The 16,157-nt window shown below is 34.3% G+C and overlaps 1 protein-coding gene across 2 annotated transcripts; it reads left to right on the top strand.

The window, feature by feature from the left end:
- The first annotated feature begins 5,922 nt into the window (after positions 1-5,922).
- Positions 5,923-9,318, top strand: LOC132058927 (GDSL esterase/lipase At5g37690). 2 transcript variants are annotated; one of them, XM_059451356.1, is made up of 6 exons: positions 5,923-6,420; positions 7,049-7,176; positions 7,267-7,393; positions 7,601-7,713; positions 7,835-8,084; positions 8,915-9,318. In XM_059451356.1, the coding sequence occupies exons 1-6, from the start codon at positions 6,186-6,188 to the stop codon at positions 9,097-9,099; spliced, it is 1,038 nt and encodes a 345-aa protein (XP_059307339.1). In that variant the 5' UTR covers positions 5,923-6,185; the 3' UTR covers positions 9,100-9,318. The 2 variants fall into 2 exon arrangements, with proteins under 2 accessions (XP_059307339.1, XP_059307338.1); XM_059451355.1 differs by having other exon boundaries at positions 5,935-6,420; positions 8,872-9,318.
- The last annotated feature ends 6,839 nt before the right edge of the window (positions 9,319-16,157 follow it).

The raw sequence follows: 16,157 nt of genomic DNA, 5'->3' as shown, positions 1-16,157 counted from the left end.
AGGTGATCCAAAGCGAAAGAATTGGGGAAGAAGAGAGGGCCACCTCAAACTCGGCAACACGGCTACCTCGCTAAACGAGCAAAGACTGAAAAAGGAAAGAATAGACATCCCAAACGTGTCAATGTTGCTAAAGTGAAGTGCTATAATTGTGACAAGAAGGTCACTTTGCTAAGGATTGCTCTGAGCCTCCGAGAAAGGTATTTCATAAAATTCAAATTAGTGAACTTTGTGTTTCTAGTTTTGTTTTACTAACTGAATCTAATCCTTCGTGGATTGTAGACTCGGAAGAAACAGGCCACATAGCTTGGGAGTGTAATGCTTTTGTTGAATTTCGGCGAGTTTCACGTGGAGCAAAGTGGATATATGTGGGAAACAACAGTAAAGTTGTTGTTGAAGGGATCGGTACATGCAAGTTAGTCCTGCGTGGCGGTCGAGACCTAATTCTACATGATGTCCTCTACGCACCAACAATTCGTCGAATGTTATTTCAATCTCTCGTTTTGCTTAGGCTAGATTTAGCTTGTTTTTTCATGACACTTATCTCAAGTTGACTTTTGATTCAACATTATTTGGTTTTGGTCATGTGATCGGAGGTTTATTTATTATGGATTTGGATTATGGTTCATTCAATAATAATGCTAGTTTTTCTATGTTTGCTTCTACAAATAAATATGATAGTGATGTAAACATATGGCATGCTAGACTTGGTCATATTGGCCAACAAAGAATGCAAAGGCTAGCGAAACAAGGTTTGCTTGCCGGCATTGAACATGTGGAATTGTCCACTTGTGAAAATTGTCTAGCGGGAAAATCAAGTACCTAAAACCTTTTCGGTAAAGCGACTAGAGCTGAATATCCTTTGCAATTAGTCCATTCTGATATCTGTGGGCCTATGAATATTAGAGCTAGGCATGGAGCAAGTTATTTCATTACATTTATTGATGATTTTACCCGTTTCAGTTATGTCTATTTAATTTCCCACAAATGTTGAAGCAATAAGTAGTTTCAAACGCTATATGAGCTAGTGGAAAATCAATTAGACAAGAAGATAAAAGCTCTTCGAACTGATCGTGGCCGGGAATACTAATCGACTCAATTTAATGGGTTATGTGATGAAAAGGGAATAGTTCATCAGTTGACTATCCCAAATACTCCACAACAAAATAGTGTTGCGAAGAGAAGAAACAGAACGCTCCTAGAAATGGTTAGGTCAATGATGGCACAAGCCAATCTCCCAATTAATTTTTGGGGTGATGCTTTACTTACTGCCACCTATGTACTTAACCGAGTGCCTTCAAATCAGTTGCAACCACTCCATATGAGTTATGGACTGGAAGACATCCTGACCTGAGTGTATTAAGACCTTGGGGTTGTCTTGATATACACATGATTCCTCTCACAATATGGCAAATTGGGCCGAGAGGAAAGAAAAATATCTTTATAAGGTACTAAACCTCAAAGGGTTATGTGTTTATAGGTCGGCAAAACGGGAGTGTAACTGAATTTGAATCACGAGATGTCACATTCTTAGAGAATGAGTTTCCTAAGAAGGGAGAGGTAGGTCAAGACCTATCATTGTTTGAGCTGGGGGATCAAGACGTACAAGGATCTCTTCATTCGAGTGGAAGTATTTTGTGCGTATGTTGAATTAGTTTCTCATCAACAACCTCTTCCATCATCGAGTGCGAATGAAAGTAATCCTTCTACACTTTATGAAAGTGACCAAATGGATCTTGTTCCAAGTGGGAGTGAGATGGTCACCGATCTTGTTCCCGAGCGGGAGCAACGTTGATCCAAATGGGAACAATGATGAATCATAAACTAGACGTGGTTCTCGTAAAAGACTCTTTGCCGACGATTTGACATTGAAGGCGGTGAATTATTTATGATGCTCATTGCAAGATGAAAATGAGCCTAAAAATGTAAAAGAGGTCTCTCTGCGTCCTTCTAAGGACAAACGGACAAAAGCAATGGAAGATGAGTTGGAGTTTATGAGAGTCAACAAAGTGTGGGAACTAGTTGACCTCCCCCAGGGACGCAAAACTATTGGAAGCAAATGGGTTCTCAAAATAAAGCTTAAGGCTGATGGCACAGTTGAAAGATATAAGGCTCGACTAGTGGCAAAAGGGTATACACAATAGAAAGGAATAGACTGCGACGAGACTTTCTTTAACTTCCGGGTTAGGTTTACCTACGTTAAGTCTTGTTCGTATAGTTGCAAGCTTGGATCTTGAGTTACATCAAATGGATGTAAAGATTGCCTTTCTCAATGGAGAATTAGATGAAGAAATTTATATGGAACAACACGAATGTTTCATTGAAAAAGGGGCCACAGAACAAAAGGTTTGTAGACTTTTGAAGTCTATTTATGGCCTCAAACAATCTTCAAGGCAGTGGTATATATGTTTTCAGAATGTTGTCGTATCCAATGGTTTTACCATGATGGATGAAGACTATTGCGTTTATACCAAAAGATCAAGAAACAAGTTTGTGATTTTAACATTGTATGTAGATGACATACTTATAGCTGGAAATGATAAGGAGTTCATTCTTGAGATAAAGTCATGGTTATCATCCCAATTTGAGATGAAAGATATGGGTAAAGGCATATATTCTTGGAGTTAAGATTTCAAGAGATCGTCCAAAGAAACTATTGTATCTCTCTCGAGAGAATTACATTAGAAAAGTTCTTGAACGATTGAATATGCAAAATAGTAGCCACGTTGATAATCCTATCGCAAAAGCCATGCCTTAGGTAGTCAAATGTGTCCTAAGACTCCACGAAGAGAAAGAAAAAAATGAAAGCCGAGTTCCTTATAGGAGCGCGATCGGAAGTCTAATGTATCTATGGTGTGTGTACTAGACACGATATCCGTCCAGCGAGCTTGGCTTGGTAAGTAGATATCAAACCGAACCCGGAGTTTAGCACATTAGCGAAGCGGTAAAAGAGAATCATGAGATATGCGAAGAGAACTCGCTATGATTATGCACTTTGTTACCAAGGCGACAAAGATGCGATTAGTTGGATACAGTGATGCTAATCATGGAGGAGATCTAGACGAGAGGAAGTCTACCTCAGGATATGTTTTCTTACTCAGTGACGGCGCCGTATCATGGAGTAGTAAGAAACAATCATATATATCACTATCTACTATGGAAGCGAGGATATGTGGCTCTTGCGTTACAGACACTTGAAGCTTTGTTTTGGTTGATAAGGTTCTTGGAACACTTATTGGATATCACGAGAAAATGCTTTGAACTAGTGTTAGTCTCTTTGACGGTGGTCGAGGCAATTTCCTCTACCAAGACCCTAAGTTTCATTGCAAAACCAAACACATAGATATCAAGTATAACTTTGCGAGAGACATGGTTAAACGCAAGGTAGTGAACGTGAAGTATGTGTCTACAAAAGATATGTTAGCAAATCCATTATGACCCGAAGCCTTTGTCACAGAGATGCATTTGTGCACACTAGGTTTCGAAGGCTTGCGTAGATTCTAAGATACTTCATTTTTTTAATTTCCCCGTGTTCACAAGAATCTGATGTTCTTTAATTATCAATAAAGTTGATTTACGTACATACGTATTTTAATCTTGAATGTTGTGTGCATTCGTTACTTATTTGTTTTTTTTAAGTATGTCGGGTAGACAAGAGGTCGACCTTCTCATGTGTGTAACCGCCTCTCATCTTAGTGATGAGTGGAAGATGGTAACGGATTTTAAGAAAAAATTATCAAATGGATAATTTGAGAGCTTTTGACTTAAAATCATGAACGTCGCATAAATAATGACATAAGGTCGTTGAGGTGAAAAACGTTCGCCTAGTCTATACCGAGCCGATGTGAGTTAAAAATGATATAGTAGATAAGGAACTCAAATTTAGATACTTATGGTGTCTAAATATCATGCATAACATTCTTTACGAGATAAAGACATATGCTCCCAGGAAAGGAAAATGCTATAGCATGTGTTTCATACCATGTGTGCTAATGTCGACCAATTGAGTTAACATAAGTCCATTCTCAACTTATTATTGTGTGAGACCCAGAGCCTTTATGGTGGCTCAAGATTTGTACCCTTTGTGACTCAGATCAGATACTTGAGACTTAGTTTGATATTAGCGATCTTAGTGTGCATCCAAAAGACCATGCACACAGATTTGGTCTGGTAGAGTATTTCTAGAAAAGTAGTTAACCTAATGTTAAGAGGATCGTGAGAAGAGGAAGATCATTGATGGAATCTCGTTAATTTGCTTGTATCCATTGGTGCACCGAGTTATAACTTATGAGTTACAATTGTGAATACAAGAAATAATGATATATGAGATTTTGGAGATTATATAAAATGTGATTCATATGATGCGGGGTCTGCCCATACTTTATGATCTACTTGCGGGTTTTGCACTCGACGAGGGCTATATACTCCTAGCGGATGTATATAGCACTTAGCTCTCACGGTGTCTTTGAAGTCCTTGGTCTACTTCCACTTGTATGAATAATTGCGGAGATGAGGTTGAGAAAATGTTTCTCAAATTAGATGAAGCACTCCCATTATGTGTGAGTGGGAGATGTAGAAATTTGGGTCCACCCATAAGGAGTGCTTAAGGCCCGTTAGGGTAAATTAAACTTAAGCCTGTATTATATGTGTAATGACACTTACGGTGTAAAATAAGACAAAACTTCAAAAGTATTTTCTGCTCTGCTCTTCTCTTAATATATTAGGGTTTAAGAGGCGTGATTTTAGGTTGCCCGAATATAACGTGACAACCGCCATCGGCCGAATTCCGGCCGACGAGCTTCGACTACGCTCCATTCTACCTGAAGAACTCCTAAGTTCTCCTTTTAGATTAATGTGTTATGTGTAAACCTTCAATCCGCCTCTGGATTTGATTATAGTTTGAAGTATTTGTAGTAGTATGGAGAAGAATGATTATATTAATGTACGCGATTACAATTCTCCCAATCAGTACAACTTTTCTTCATACAAAATACTATCTCTTTTTTTTTATTTTGCATCTAAAAAATTATTAAAATGTGGGTTAAAGTGACACGGAGGCTTTATAAACGGAATTTGACATTACAACATAGATCGCATTTCATAACTGCTAGCTATACTGAAAATCACCAAGGTAACTATTTTAGAACCCTACCTTCTTTCTGATGATGAATTGACCCAAAATAACAAAAAAAATAAAAAAATACATTGCTACTCCCTGCAATGCCAATTTGGCACCTCTCATTGGCTTTCTATTTCACAAAAAATCAGTGATATTAGCCGTACAATCAATTGTTAGCTAGAAAAAGAGAATCACAATTAATTTTTATGGATTTAACAATTCCCGAAAAATAAAAAGTACCCTAACATTTTATAAAAGTGAGTAAATTCTGGTTAAGATTTTGGGTGCCAAGAAAACAATGCCTTCTTTATCTTTCAAATTAATCAAAAAATTCTACTAACCTTCTTTGTTAAAAACTAAAAATGTAGTGCCTTTCTAATGTGTGTAGTGATGATACCATTATAGTCCGAGGCGGAGCTAATTTGTAGGAAGTGGATTTGGCAGAATTTAATAATATTGATTAAAATTACGTATTTGTTTTTAAAAAAATCATTTAATATGTATATATTATTAATTTAAAATCCAATAATTCAAAAAAAAAATTAAAATTCTGACTGTAAAGCTTGAGCCAACAAAAGTACTCTAATTATAGTCTTAATAAGTTGAGAACTTTTCTATTACCCACTAGCCATAGAAACAAGCCAACAATATAGTTGTGTTTTTCTTCCTGCCTAAAGCAAAAACAAATACACTGACTTATCCAATTCAGTTGGCCAAATGCAAGAAAAATTTCAACCATCAGTAAGAAACTCCCAACTACCAACAAATTAAACTTCCATAAACTTTAAACTTATCACTCAGATTTTCTCATGAAGTGAACAACAAGGAAAACATCAAATCCATCACCTACTATCATCAAACTTGAAGTACATGACATAGACTAAAAAAAGATGTCATGCAAATTCACTACACACTTATAAATTCTCACTATCAATTGTAACATTTCTCAAGGACTAAAACCAAAAAAAGAGCAATTTCTCGTTCTATCTCGTAGTATCCATTCACTCGAAACTGCTCGGCCTCGGTTTCTAATTTCCATAAGCGAGAACGAGCTTTTCGAGTTGTTCAAATGGTTAATTTAGCTCAAGTTCTTGGATTTTTTATCCTTGGAATTGTTGTATCTGTGGCTTCAGCTGGAGAATCAGTAGTAACATATGTATTTGGGGACTCATTGACAGAAGTTGGGAACAACAATTATTTGCAATCTCTAGCCAAATCTAATTACCCTTTTTATGGAATTGATTATGAAGGTGGAAAAGCTACTGGTAGATTCACTAATGGAAGGACAATTGGTGATATCATATGTAATTTCTATGGACTTATGCTTCATAATCTTGAGTAACTTCTTTTTTTCCTCTTATTTCCAGGTGGCATATAGGCGGGTTGGATTAAAATGCATGTTCTCGGAGTCTTGAAAATATCGATGCGGCGTGGTGCGTTATTACAAAAATGCGGTACTTTTGGAGGATCCCTCACAACGCAGCTACTGTGATATTTTTAAAGAATCGAAGCGATATAGACCAAAACGGATCAAGCACCGTAAAGTGGTCATGAGCCAAGTCGTCCAAAAGTTTGGTTGGGTGGAGTGGGTTCAAATGACGGGTCATAACCCAATGTCCAAGCCACCTTTTATTCTTCTTTTAAAAAAAAAAAAAATGTGAAGTTAGTACATTTTTATTTTCAAATTTACATAATTCCCAATCATCATATTTTGTTTTGTACGTCTGGATTTGAGTTGCATTTTGACCTTCCGATTTAAGCTAGTTTGACCGTTTTGAGCCCTATAGTTTGATGAGTCGTTTCGAGTTCAAGCCGTTTAGTCAAAACAACAAATAGGTCATAATTCAACTCGTTTAAACTTAATCGGGATGAATGAGTTACTAGAAAATGGGTTGATTTTTGACTCTTTTTTTTTTCCTCTTCAACTTGCAGCTGCAAAACTTGGGATTCAATCACCACCCCCATATCTTTCTTTAGCACCAAATGACGATGCAATCTTGAAAGGGGTGAATTATGCATCTGGTGGAGCTGGAATTCTCAATGACACTGGACTCTATTTTGTAACAATCATTTCCTTTTAAAAAAAAAAAATCTAAATTCTCTAATTAATTTCATTTCCAATTGATTCTAAATTTGTTATCTGCAAACAGATTCAGAGAATGACATTTGATGATCAAATAAAGAGCTTTGAGAAGACAAAGGAAGCAATCAAGTCTAAAATTGGAGAAGAAGCTGCAGAAAAACATGTTAATGAAGCTGTCTACTTCATTGGAATGGGTATGCATGTTCAAGCCTTTGTCTCCTCGATCATTAAATGCGCCTAGATTTAGATCCGCATGCAACAAGATACCTTTTAAGGAATCCCAGCAACATAATAGCATAACTTTGTGGACAGCAATAAAAACTATAAACAAATTCCTCTCTTGGTAATGTATTTGGCAAAAAAACTAGTGCTCTGATGCCAACTTGTTGTAAACTTTTCAGGTAGCAATGACTATGTCAACAATTTCCTGCAACCCTTTTTAGCAGCTGGGCAACAGTACACACACGACGAATTCGTAGAGCTCCTAACCTCAACCTTAGGTGAACAATTCACAGTAAGTTATTCAGAGTTTAATGATAAAAACAAAATAATAAATTAGCAATGCAAGATTTTATAATGGAAACCAAACATAGTAGTGAAAAAGATTAAATTTTTCTTATATTCTTGAATTTTAGAGTCTTCATCAACTTGGAGCAAGAAAGATGGTGTTTCATGGGCTTGCACCATTAGGTTGCATTCCTTCACAGAGGGTGAAATCCACAAGAGGAATATGCTTGAAACATGTGAATCTATGGGTGCAAGAATTCAACTCAAAAGTGAAACAATTGGCTGCCACTTTGAATAAGCAACTCCCATATGCACAAATATCATTTGCAGACACTTATCCAATAGTTCTAGACTTGATTGAGAACCCCACTGCTTATGGTAAGCTCACTTTTCCCACAACTACAAAAAGTTATGTTTGTAAAACACTTCAAGATTTTTAGATTAAGAGGAGGGCAAGGTGTACTGAGGCTAACATAACATCAATTGAAATTCATGCACCTTTTTTTCTAGTTTTCTCTTAAACAACTAACATTTGTACTTAAAGCGAAATGGGGCAGGGATTTATCTGCTGAATGATAGAAAGGCTACCTTCTTAAGGAAGAAGATTTCTTTCAATATGAACTCAGGTGTAATCAAGTTTCTTTCGAGCTCCAGGGACACTTGTTACCTTTTTTTTTTTTTTCAATCCGGGTGTTTGGTAGCTGTAATGAGGCTCGATTAAATTAATTTGCACTGAAAACTCTTCAATATCCAATAACCAATTTAGTTCTGAGATAAGGAGTAACAAGTAATCCCTCTGTCCCAATTTATGTGGTAATTTTTGCTTTTCGAGATTCAAACTACATGAATTTTAACCAATATTGTAAAATATATTTTATTCATGTTCATAACATGAAAAGTAGTACTTACCGTACAATTTTTGAATATCTAATAGATTTTTAAAATATTAAGTTAGCCTAATCCAATTTAACTTAAAAGATTAGTCAAATTAATTTCCAAAAACCGAAAAGTGCCACATAAATTAAAACGCAGGGAGTAATATTTTACCGCTAAGCAAGACTTTTTTTAAAAAAAATTTTAAGAGCTTAGTAATATTCTCACTACTTTCTTTATTCTCTAATTTGGCTTGTTGAAGCTGAAATTTTGGTACCGTTTTGTTCTCTAGGTTTCAAGATTTCGAACACATCTTGTTGTAATGTGGACACAAGTATTGGAGGGTTATGTTTGCCAAACTCAAAGCTGTGCAAGAATCGAAGAGAGTATGTTTTTTGGGATGCATTTCATCCAACAGATGCAGCAAATCAAGTGCTTGCAGATAGAATTTTTTCCTCCCTATCTCATCAGGCCTCTAGCCCTGCACCAGCACCTTCTATTCGAAAGTTTCTTTCAGTGAGAACATAATGAAATCCCATGCTATAGACTGATATTTTATGTTGGAGTAACAAAAAATACGTATTCAGTTTGTCATAAGAAATTGTAGCTTTATTGAGAGATTATACTAAAAAGCACTAAATTATTATTGCCTTGTGAATTTCGTTTATAAATTATTGTGTGTCACATTACTTTCTTGGCCTTGGCATTACACGTGGAAGTATGGAACTATTGTGAATTTTGTGAATTTCAAAATCCAGGGAATATAATTTGGTGAATTTCAAAGCTAAACTATTGTGTTGTTAAAAAATAAAAAACTCTGAACTGTCATAAATTTATTGTGATAATTCAAAGGGAATTTAACCTACTCATTCAGTTATTTTTAGTGTTATTTCATATTGAAGCTTACCTATAAATCCCTTTCAAGCTCATTTATCTGATTAAAATCTGTAAAGTTCACTCACTGTGTAAACATGAAACTTGAAAAATAAATATATTATTTGCAAGATTATATTACAAAGATTAAAACTACATACCTAACTTATTTAACGTAGAAATAATATGTTAGTTACCATTTTTGTCAAAATACTAATCAGTCCTTTCATTCAAATTTAATTACTATGTAACTATAAATAATCAGGTTAGACAAAATTTTGAAGTAAATTTAGTCAACTCTCATAATTTATCAATTATAATTCCTTAACTCACTAACAAAACGATCACTAATCTTTTAACATTATATGCTTATCCAACAATTCCGTCAATTTAATTTCTTTCTATCCCATTATACAAAGTGAAATGTTTTCTTCAAATCTCTAATCTTTATCTAATAGTTCAAATAATTATCACAATGAAACAAATCTTTATCTAATAAAATTCATAAATTATGACCAAAAAAAAAAAAACTGAACAAGTTCAAAAATGTAAAATCAAAAGGGTTATTGCTCTCAGACATGGGCCAGGGTTTTTCCACATGAGAAGCTAATGAGAATTTAACAGACCCTAAAGGATTTTAAACTGAAGAAAAAATAAAATCCCACTCAATTTCAATTTGCTCAGCGAAAAAGCTTTCATCTTTACACCCAAAAAAAAATTAGAGTAAAGATTCATAAAGCCCTTTACAAAGCAAAAAAGAAATTAAGTAAAACACTCTTCAGCTAAAAATCCAAAAGGGTCTCTACAAATTCCCAACAACTCCTTTTTTTCAGTGTGGTTAAAGCAAATCAATCATCATTGAGCAAGCAAATTAGCAAATTTTCTTTTTTTTGAGTTGGCCATAAGTTAGGAATTTACACCGAGACAAGAAAGGGCATCACGTGAATTTTCTTATCTCGTTGCAAATTTCATTACCGACGACAAACTCAAGAATATTTTTTAACTCCAAACTAAGTTTAAACAAAAAAAAAAAAAAAAAAGTTTTGCTAATGTGGAACCTACGAGAAAACGCATAAAATCATGTGAAAAATACTGAAATCAGCGTGTCCATAAGTGCCAAAAATAAGAAATTGATTTAGCATCTTTTCGTATTTACTCTGTTGTTATTGATCGAAACAGAGAAAATCACAGTAGATGCTGTAAAAAATTAATAGAAAAATGAAAATATAACCAAATAGAGAAGGAAATTAGATTGAAGAATATTAGAGCAGATCTCCATACGAGAATTGAATAATTTTCTTAGTAGATATGAATATTTATAGGACCCGTAGCTAGGGTTTTCTGATGGGCTTGGGCTTCAGCCCATTATGGTTGAGATTTACATGGATCATATCTCTTAGTTTATGATTAATACTTATTCACGTTTAGTATTTACTCAATAACATACAATATAACATTATTAATAGTTAAAATTAAAATGAAAATATACCAATTAATTACAATTTAAAAATAAGTAGATCTAAAACAACAAAAATAAGAGTTTAAGTTTCGTACATAATCAATGTAAATAATGTTCTACATTAACAGGTCATGCAAATGTTATTTACAAGTATAAGTCTACTTAAAATGTGGGAATCTAAATCTTGAAAATAAAATGCGTTATGTGTTACAACAGATAAATATGACCGGTAGTGTAAAAATTATTTACGGTGGCGTAACATGACCCTACCTCTCGAGATAGCAAAGATGCACGTAAATTAAGCTTGTGAGTTCGGGTTCTTTAATTAGGTTTTAAGTGCGGGATTCTAGATCAACAATTTATATATATTTAATATCCAAGACAAATACGGGGTTTAGATTAAAGTTACGGGGTTATTCGGTCTATACTACTAGCTTCGTATGTTATTTGTGGTTGTTTACGGTACATACTACGTAAACTTACACTAGACATGAATACATTATTTGGTTAGATTATTGCCATGTTTAGCTAAGAAGAAGAAAAGATAAGGTAGGTAATTCTCACTTTCATAACCGATAAGAACAGTTCAGCTTTTCATTACATAATATATCCCCCCTGAGTTGGACTGGAAGTGCTAAATGCAAAAAAGTAACCAGGCAAATACGTAAATAACCTAAGTTTTACTGAATAAGTTCAGGACTAAAGTGTAAGCATATAAGAGAAATAACTAACTCATTAACAGCTATTAAGTACCACCACACCAGCTATATGTACCATCATCTTATGCACAATTCCTCCCATTATCCTGCATATCACCTCGAGCAGCGTTAGTCAGGCCGCCACTATAAGACAGATCAAAATCTGCCGTATAAGACAGACTTTTCACGAAACCTTAACTTACATTTCTTTTCTTTTGCTTTTTTGAATAAGTCGGTATGAGCATTTAACCTTAACCTGCCAGATTTTTTTAAGCGAAAAAAATAACTCTTTTTTCCTTTAGTCCAGCCAGACTAATGTCATGGACAGAAGATGAAGCAACAACAGAAGGGGTTCCTCTTTTTTCCTTTAGTGCATAATATGATGCAAATGCCTACAACAACAATGATAAAAATCACTATTAATATAGGTAAAATGCTGCTTATCACATCTAACACCTCCATTTCTCTACCAAGTTCTGAAGTTCTAGTGAAGAATTGGTCCTGTTTTTTAAAATAAGTTTTGCAGGAATTACTTTCCATATTTTTCTAAATGTTTGGAGTTAATTCCACCTCCTGCAAAACGCAAATACCTTATTTGTTTAAGAGTTGCAAAGCTATTTGTTATGATAATCACATGATCTTCTAGGAAATTTCAATGTAATGTCATCAAGAAAATAACATTTGGTATAAATAGTATGCTCATTTATATTACTTAGTCCTTAGGACCAAATTGGGATTGGTGATGTAGATTATCATGAAAATGTTTGAACGAGTTTCATCAACTTATAATGTTTAGAGATGTCAAATGGGTGGGTTAGTTGTATTTGGACGGATCAAAATGAATTGAGAAAATATATGGGAGTATCAAACTGAATTTGAACGGATCAAAATGAATTGAGTTAACAAATGGGCAGATTATTGTTGCTTGGGCTGAGCTTGTTGGGTTAAGATGGCATTCTTAACCCGCCAGTACCAAATTTTAATTTCTTTAATCTGCTTGTTTTCTTAAAACCTTTTTTATTTATTATAATTACATATAACATATCAAACGGAAAAAAAAAAGATTTTATTAAAAAATATGTTGAGGTTGCTAATGGTCAATTTAGGCTACATGTCAACTCAATTTAGATAGACTAAATTAGACGAGTCAAAATGAACTGTATCAATAAATGAGCTTGTTATTAACTCGTTCAAACTTAAGCGAATTGGACAAATCCATATTTTCATGTGCTAGTTTTGTCATCCATAATATCTTGTGTGTAATTTTCAAGACATATAAAGGTGCCATGAAGAGAACAACAGAGAATCTATAGTCCATATAGAAAGCTTGAAGGGGACGATGGATTAATTGTAATTGAGATAATGTATCAAAATCCTCCTAAGCTATTATGTTTTTATTAGTTTCATACTTAAGTTACGTCTAGTTTACGTTACTGTCTTGAACTATAACTTCAGGTGTTAATTTTGGACCCCCCCCCCCCCCCCCCCCCCACAAAAAAAAAAAACCCACCCAGAAAGAAAACGATCACATTTTTATTAATTTGATACTTAAACTGTTCCTAATTCACGTTACCTTCCTGAATCGTAACTTTCAGAAGCTAAAATCCCCCGTGGCTTGACAGATGGAGAGTGTGTGTAACCCCCCTTTTTCCCTTTTCTTATTCAGATTTTGAATACCCAACGAAAAGAAATCTATTATTATCTTAGATTGAAAAATCTTTGTTTTTGCTTTTTGTGCTTGAAAATAAATAAGAATAGGTGACGCTCTTACATATGGTTTCTGATTGGAAATTATCTTTAGGATATTCTACAGTTTTCTTGGAAATAATAGAGAAGCTTTAATCTTTTTATCAATCCTATATTTAGATTCATATATGCTTTAATTTAGTTAGCAAAAGGACTTTGTTTGGTGGTTTTTTTAGAATTTATGAACTTGTACATATATTATACTCCTATTAAAAATACTTATACGTTTGTTGCTATCGTTAAAAAGGTTGAGCTAAATTAAATGTTATATGCTAAGTATTAAAGTTGAACGGCCTAAGACACCTCATAGAGTATGAAATCTTACATATAGGATGAATACTTTTAGCACCCCCTGGCTTAACAGATAGAATTTTTATTTTAATAATTAATTGGTAAAAATAATCCTTCTAACTTACTGTAATAAATAAATTGAATAAACTACACCAATAATATAAAGAATCTTTATACTGTCAAAATATATGCCTTAACTTTTAGTAGTATTTAGTTCTAAAGATATGATATCTAAATCGAACCAAATGCATTTAGATTTTGGAGCATGTGATTCACCATTAAAAAAATGTAGAAATGTAAGAATTGATCCATAGTCCTAGGTAAATAAGCACTTTCAAATCGCCCCTTATCAAGATGTAATTTTGTACTATGTGTTCCAATATGACAAAAGGCGAGTATAAATAATAATTTTAGAAATATATTGAGCCCGTAAAATCTGGCTTAATTTTATAAAGTTTTGGCACTTTTGAGTGTTTGGGTGCTCCAAAAATCGCCCCTTATCAAGATGTAATTTTGGACTTCTCTTTCTTTTACCGATTAACATGACAAAAGGCGAAGACCATAAATAGAGGAAAGATGCTACGAATTCAAACTCAATATATTATTATGAGTTTAAATTGAACTTTGGCCACAAGCTGTAATATTTTGGACTTCCTCCTGAAAGTATACTAGCAGCCAGGATTTCTTAGTTGTTGCTGTCAATTAGCTCAATTGGCCACGTTTTCTAGTGAAGTGTCTAAAACAATAATCAATCCCAATACTGAATAAAACAGTGATAACAATGATGTATGCGTAATTACATAACATGCATTTGTTTCCAGCCATGAAGAAAACAATTGGTCACATAAAAGGTCTTCAAGAAAATGCGAACACTACGAGAAAATGATAAATAATGGTTCCTTATCTTTGATATTAGGTTTAAAATAGTCCCTTCAGCATCACTTGGGCAATTTTGGTTCTTGAAGTTTTTTTAAAAGTGAACACATTTGATCTCTGTAATGCATTATCAAACTCAAATTATTAAATTTAACCGGAACAGTGTAACTAAAAAAAAAAAAATCTTACGGGAACTCACATTTGGAAGTATAGTTTTTGTAGTTTATGTTATTTTTGGTCTATTATTTCCCTTGTCTAGTTCTTTGGGTTGCGATTTCTGAATTTTTGATGGAACTTTTTGGTGTTTCTGGTTAAATTATTTTTTCAGAGTCCGGTTAAATTTAAATTAGAGTTTGGTAAGTATATGATGGAGACCAAACGTGCTCACTTTTGACAAACTTAAAGGACTAGAACTGATCAGGTGGATACTTAAGAGGCTTCTTTTTTTTTTTGTAACTAACTTTTTTCATTAATCACCAATGAATAATTACAAACACGATAGCAAGTTAAGACTCACTTGCTATTTCCTAAATTAAACTACGCAACAAAGGAAAACCAGCTACAAATTAAAACATAAACTGCCGAACAGTAGCTGCTATCCCTCTATTAGGCAACCTCTCTAGCTATCAGTTCCCATCCTCTGCTCTTTTGTTAAAAATATTCTCTGATTTCTCTCCAGCCAAACATCATACACACACTCAGCATATAGTAGTTTAAAGATTTGAGCACTTTGGGACTTTCCTCTGCTGGACTTGATGACTTGCTGCATATGATGATTCCAGTAGCTGGTGAAATTTTATTGCATCTAGGCCCACTGCATTAGCTTCATGCATACTGACATAGTATATTCACGGGAATAATTACTTGTAATAGCTACCTCAATAAGTATCTTTTAAATTATTCATATTGAGTAGCTACAGTGATTTTGTAAACTAAAGATTCATAGCTATATCAAAATATATTAGGTTTATCGCTTGTATTTCTCGTGCATTCCTCTCTTCTCCCTCACCTCTCCCTCTCTCGTTCCAACAATATCAATGGCAAATAAATCGCACACTTCATTACTCCATGTGGTAGGGGTAGCCCCAATTCAGTTTGGCAGAAAATACGTATTCCTGTCTGAGAAGAACTTGCACATTCAATGTATTTCTTTCTTCTCTCCTTTTGTCAGAATTTTTGTTTTTCTACTTGTCCGTAATGAAGTTTTCATGGCTATATATAAGAGTTTATAGGACGGTAGGTGTTGGCTTGGGAAATAAGCCAGACCAATTTACAAGTCGGCTTTCCTAATTCATGTGTGAAAGGAAATGTCGAAGGAAAACCGTGGAGGCGCTGCATACGCGCTTTCATAATCAACCGAATCCGGCTCGGGCAATGGATGAGGCTTGAGTCCTCTTTCTCGTCATCATCTCCACAGCTCTGGCCGGAATCCATGGCCAATCGGTCACATCTTCTCAGATTTGAGTGTATTTTCCCCGGATTTATTGTATTTTCCATTTTTAAATACAGTATATTTTATATTTTCATTGGAAATTTTGGTCGAATTTGACTATATTTTGTATTTTTGTTGGAGATTTGACCGGATTTAAGGTGTAAATATAGTGTATTTACTATATGTGTTGATTGACTGATCTA

The sequence above is a fragment of the Lycium ferocissimum genome, chromosome 6 (assembly GCF_029784015.1).
Source record: "Lycium ferocissimum isolate CSIRO_LF1 chromosome 6, AGI_CSIRO_Lferr_CH_V1, whole genome shotgun sequence".
NCBI classification, from domain to species: domain Eukaryota; kingdom Viridiplantae; phylum Streptophyta; class Magnoliopsida; order Solanales; family Solanaceae; genus Lycium; species Lycium ferocissimum.
Note: the sequence above shows the minus strand (reverse complement) of the source record. Positions and strands in the feature narration are given on the sequence as shown.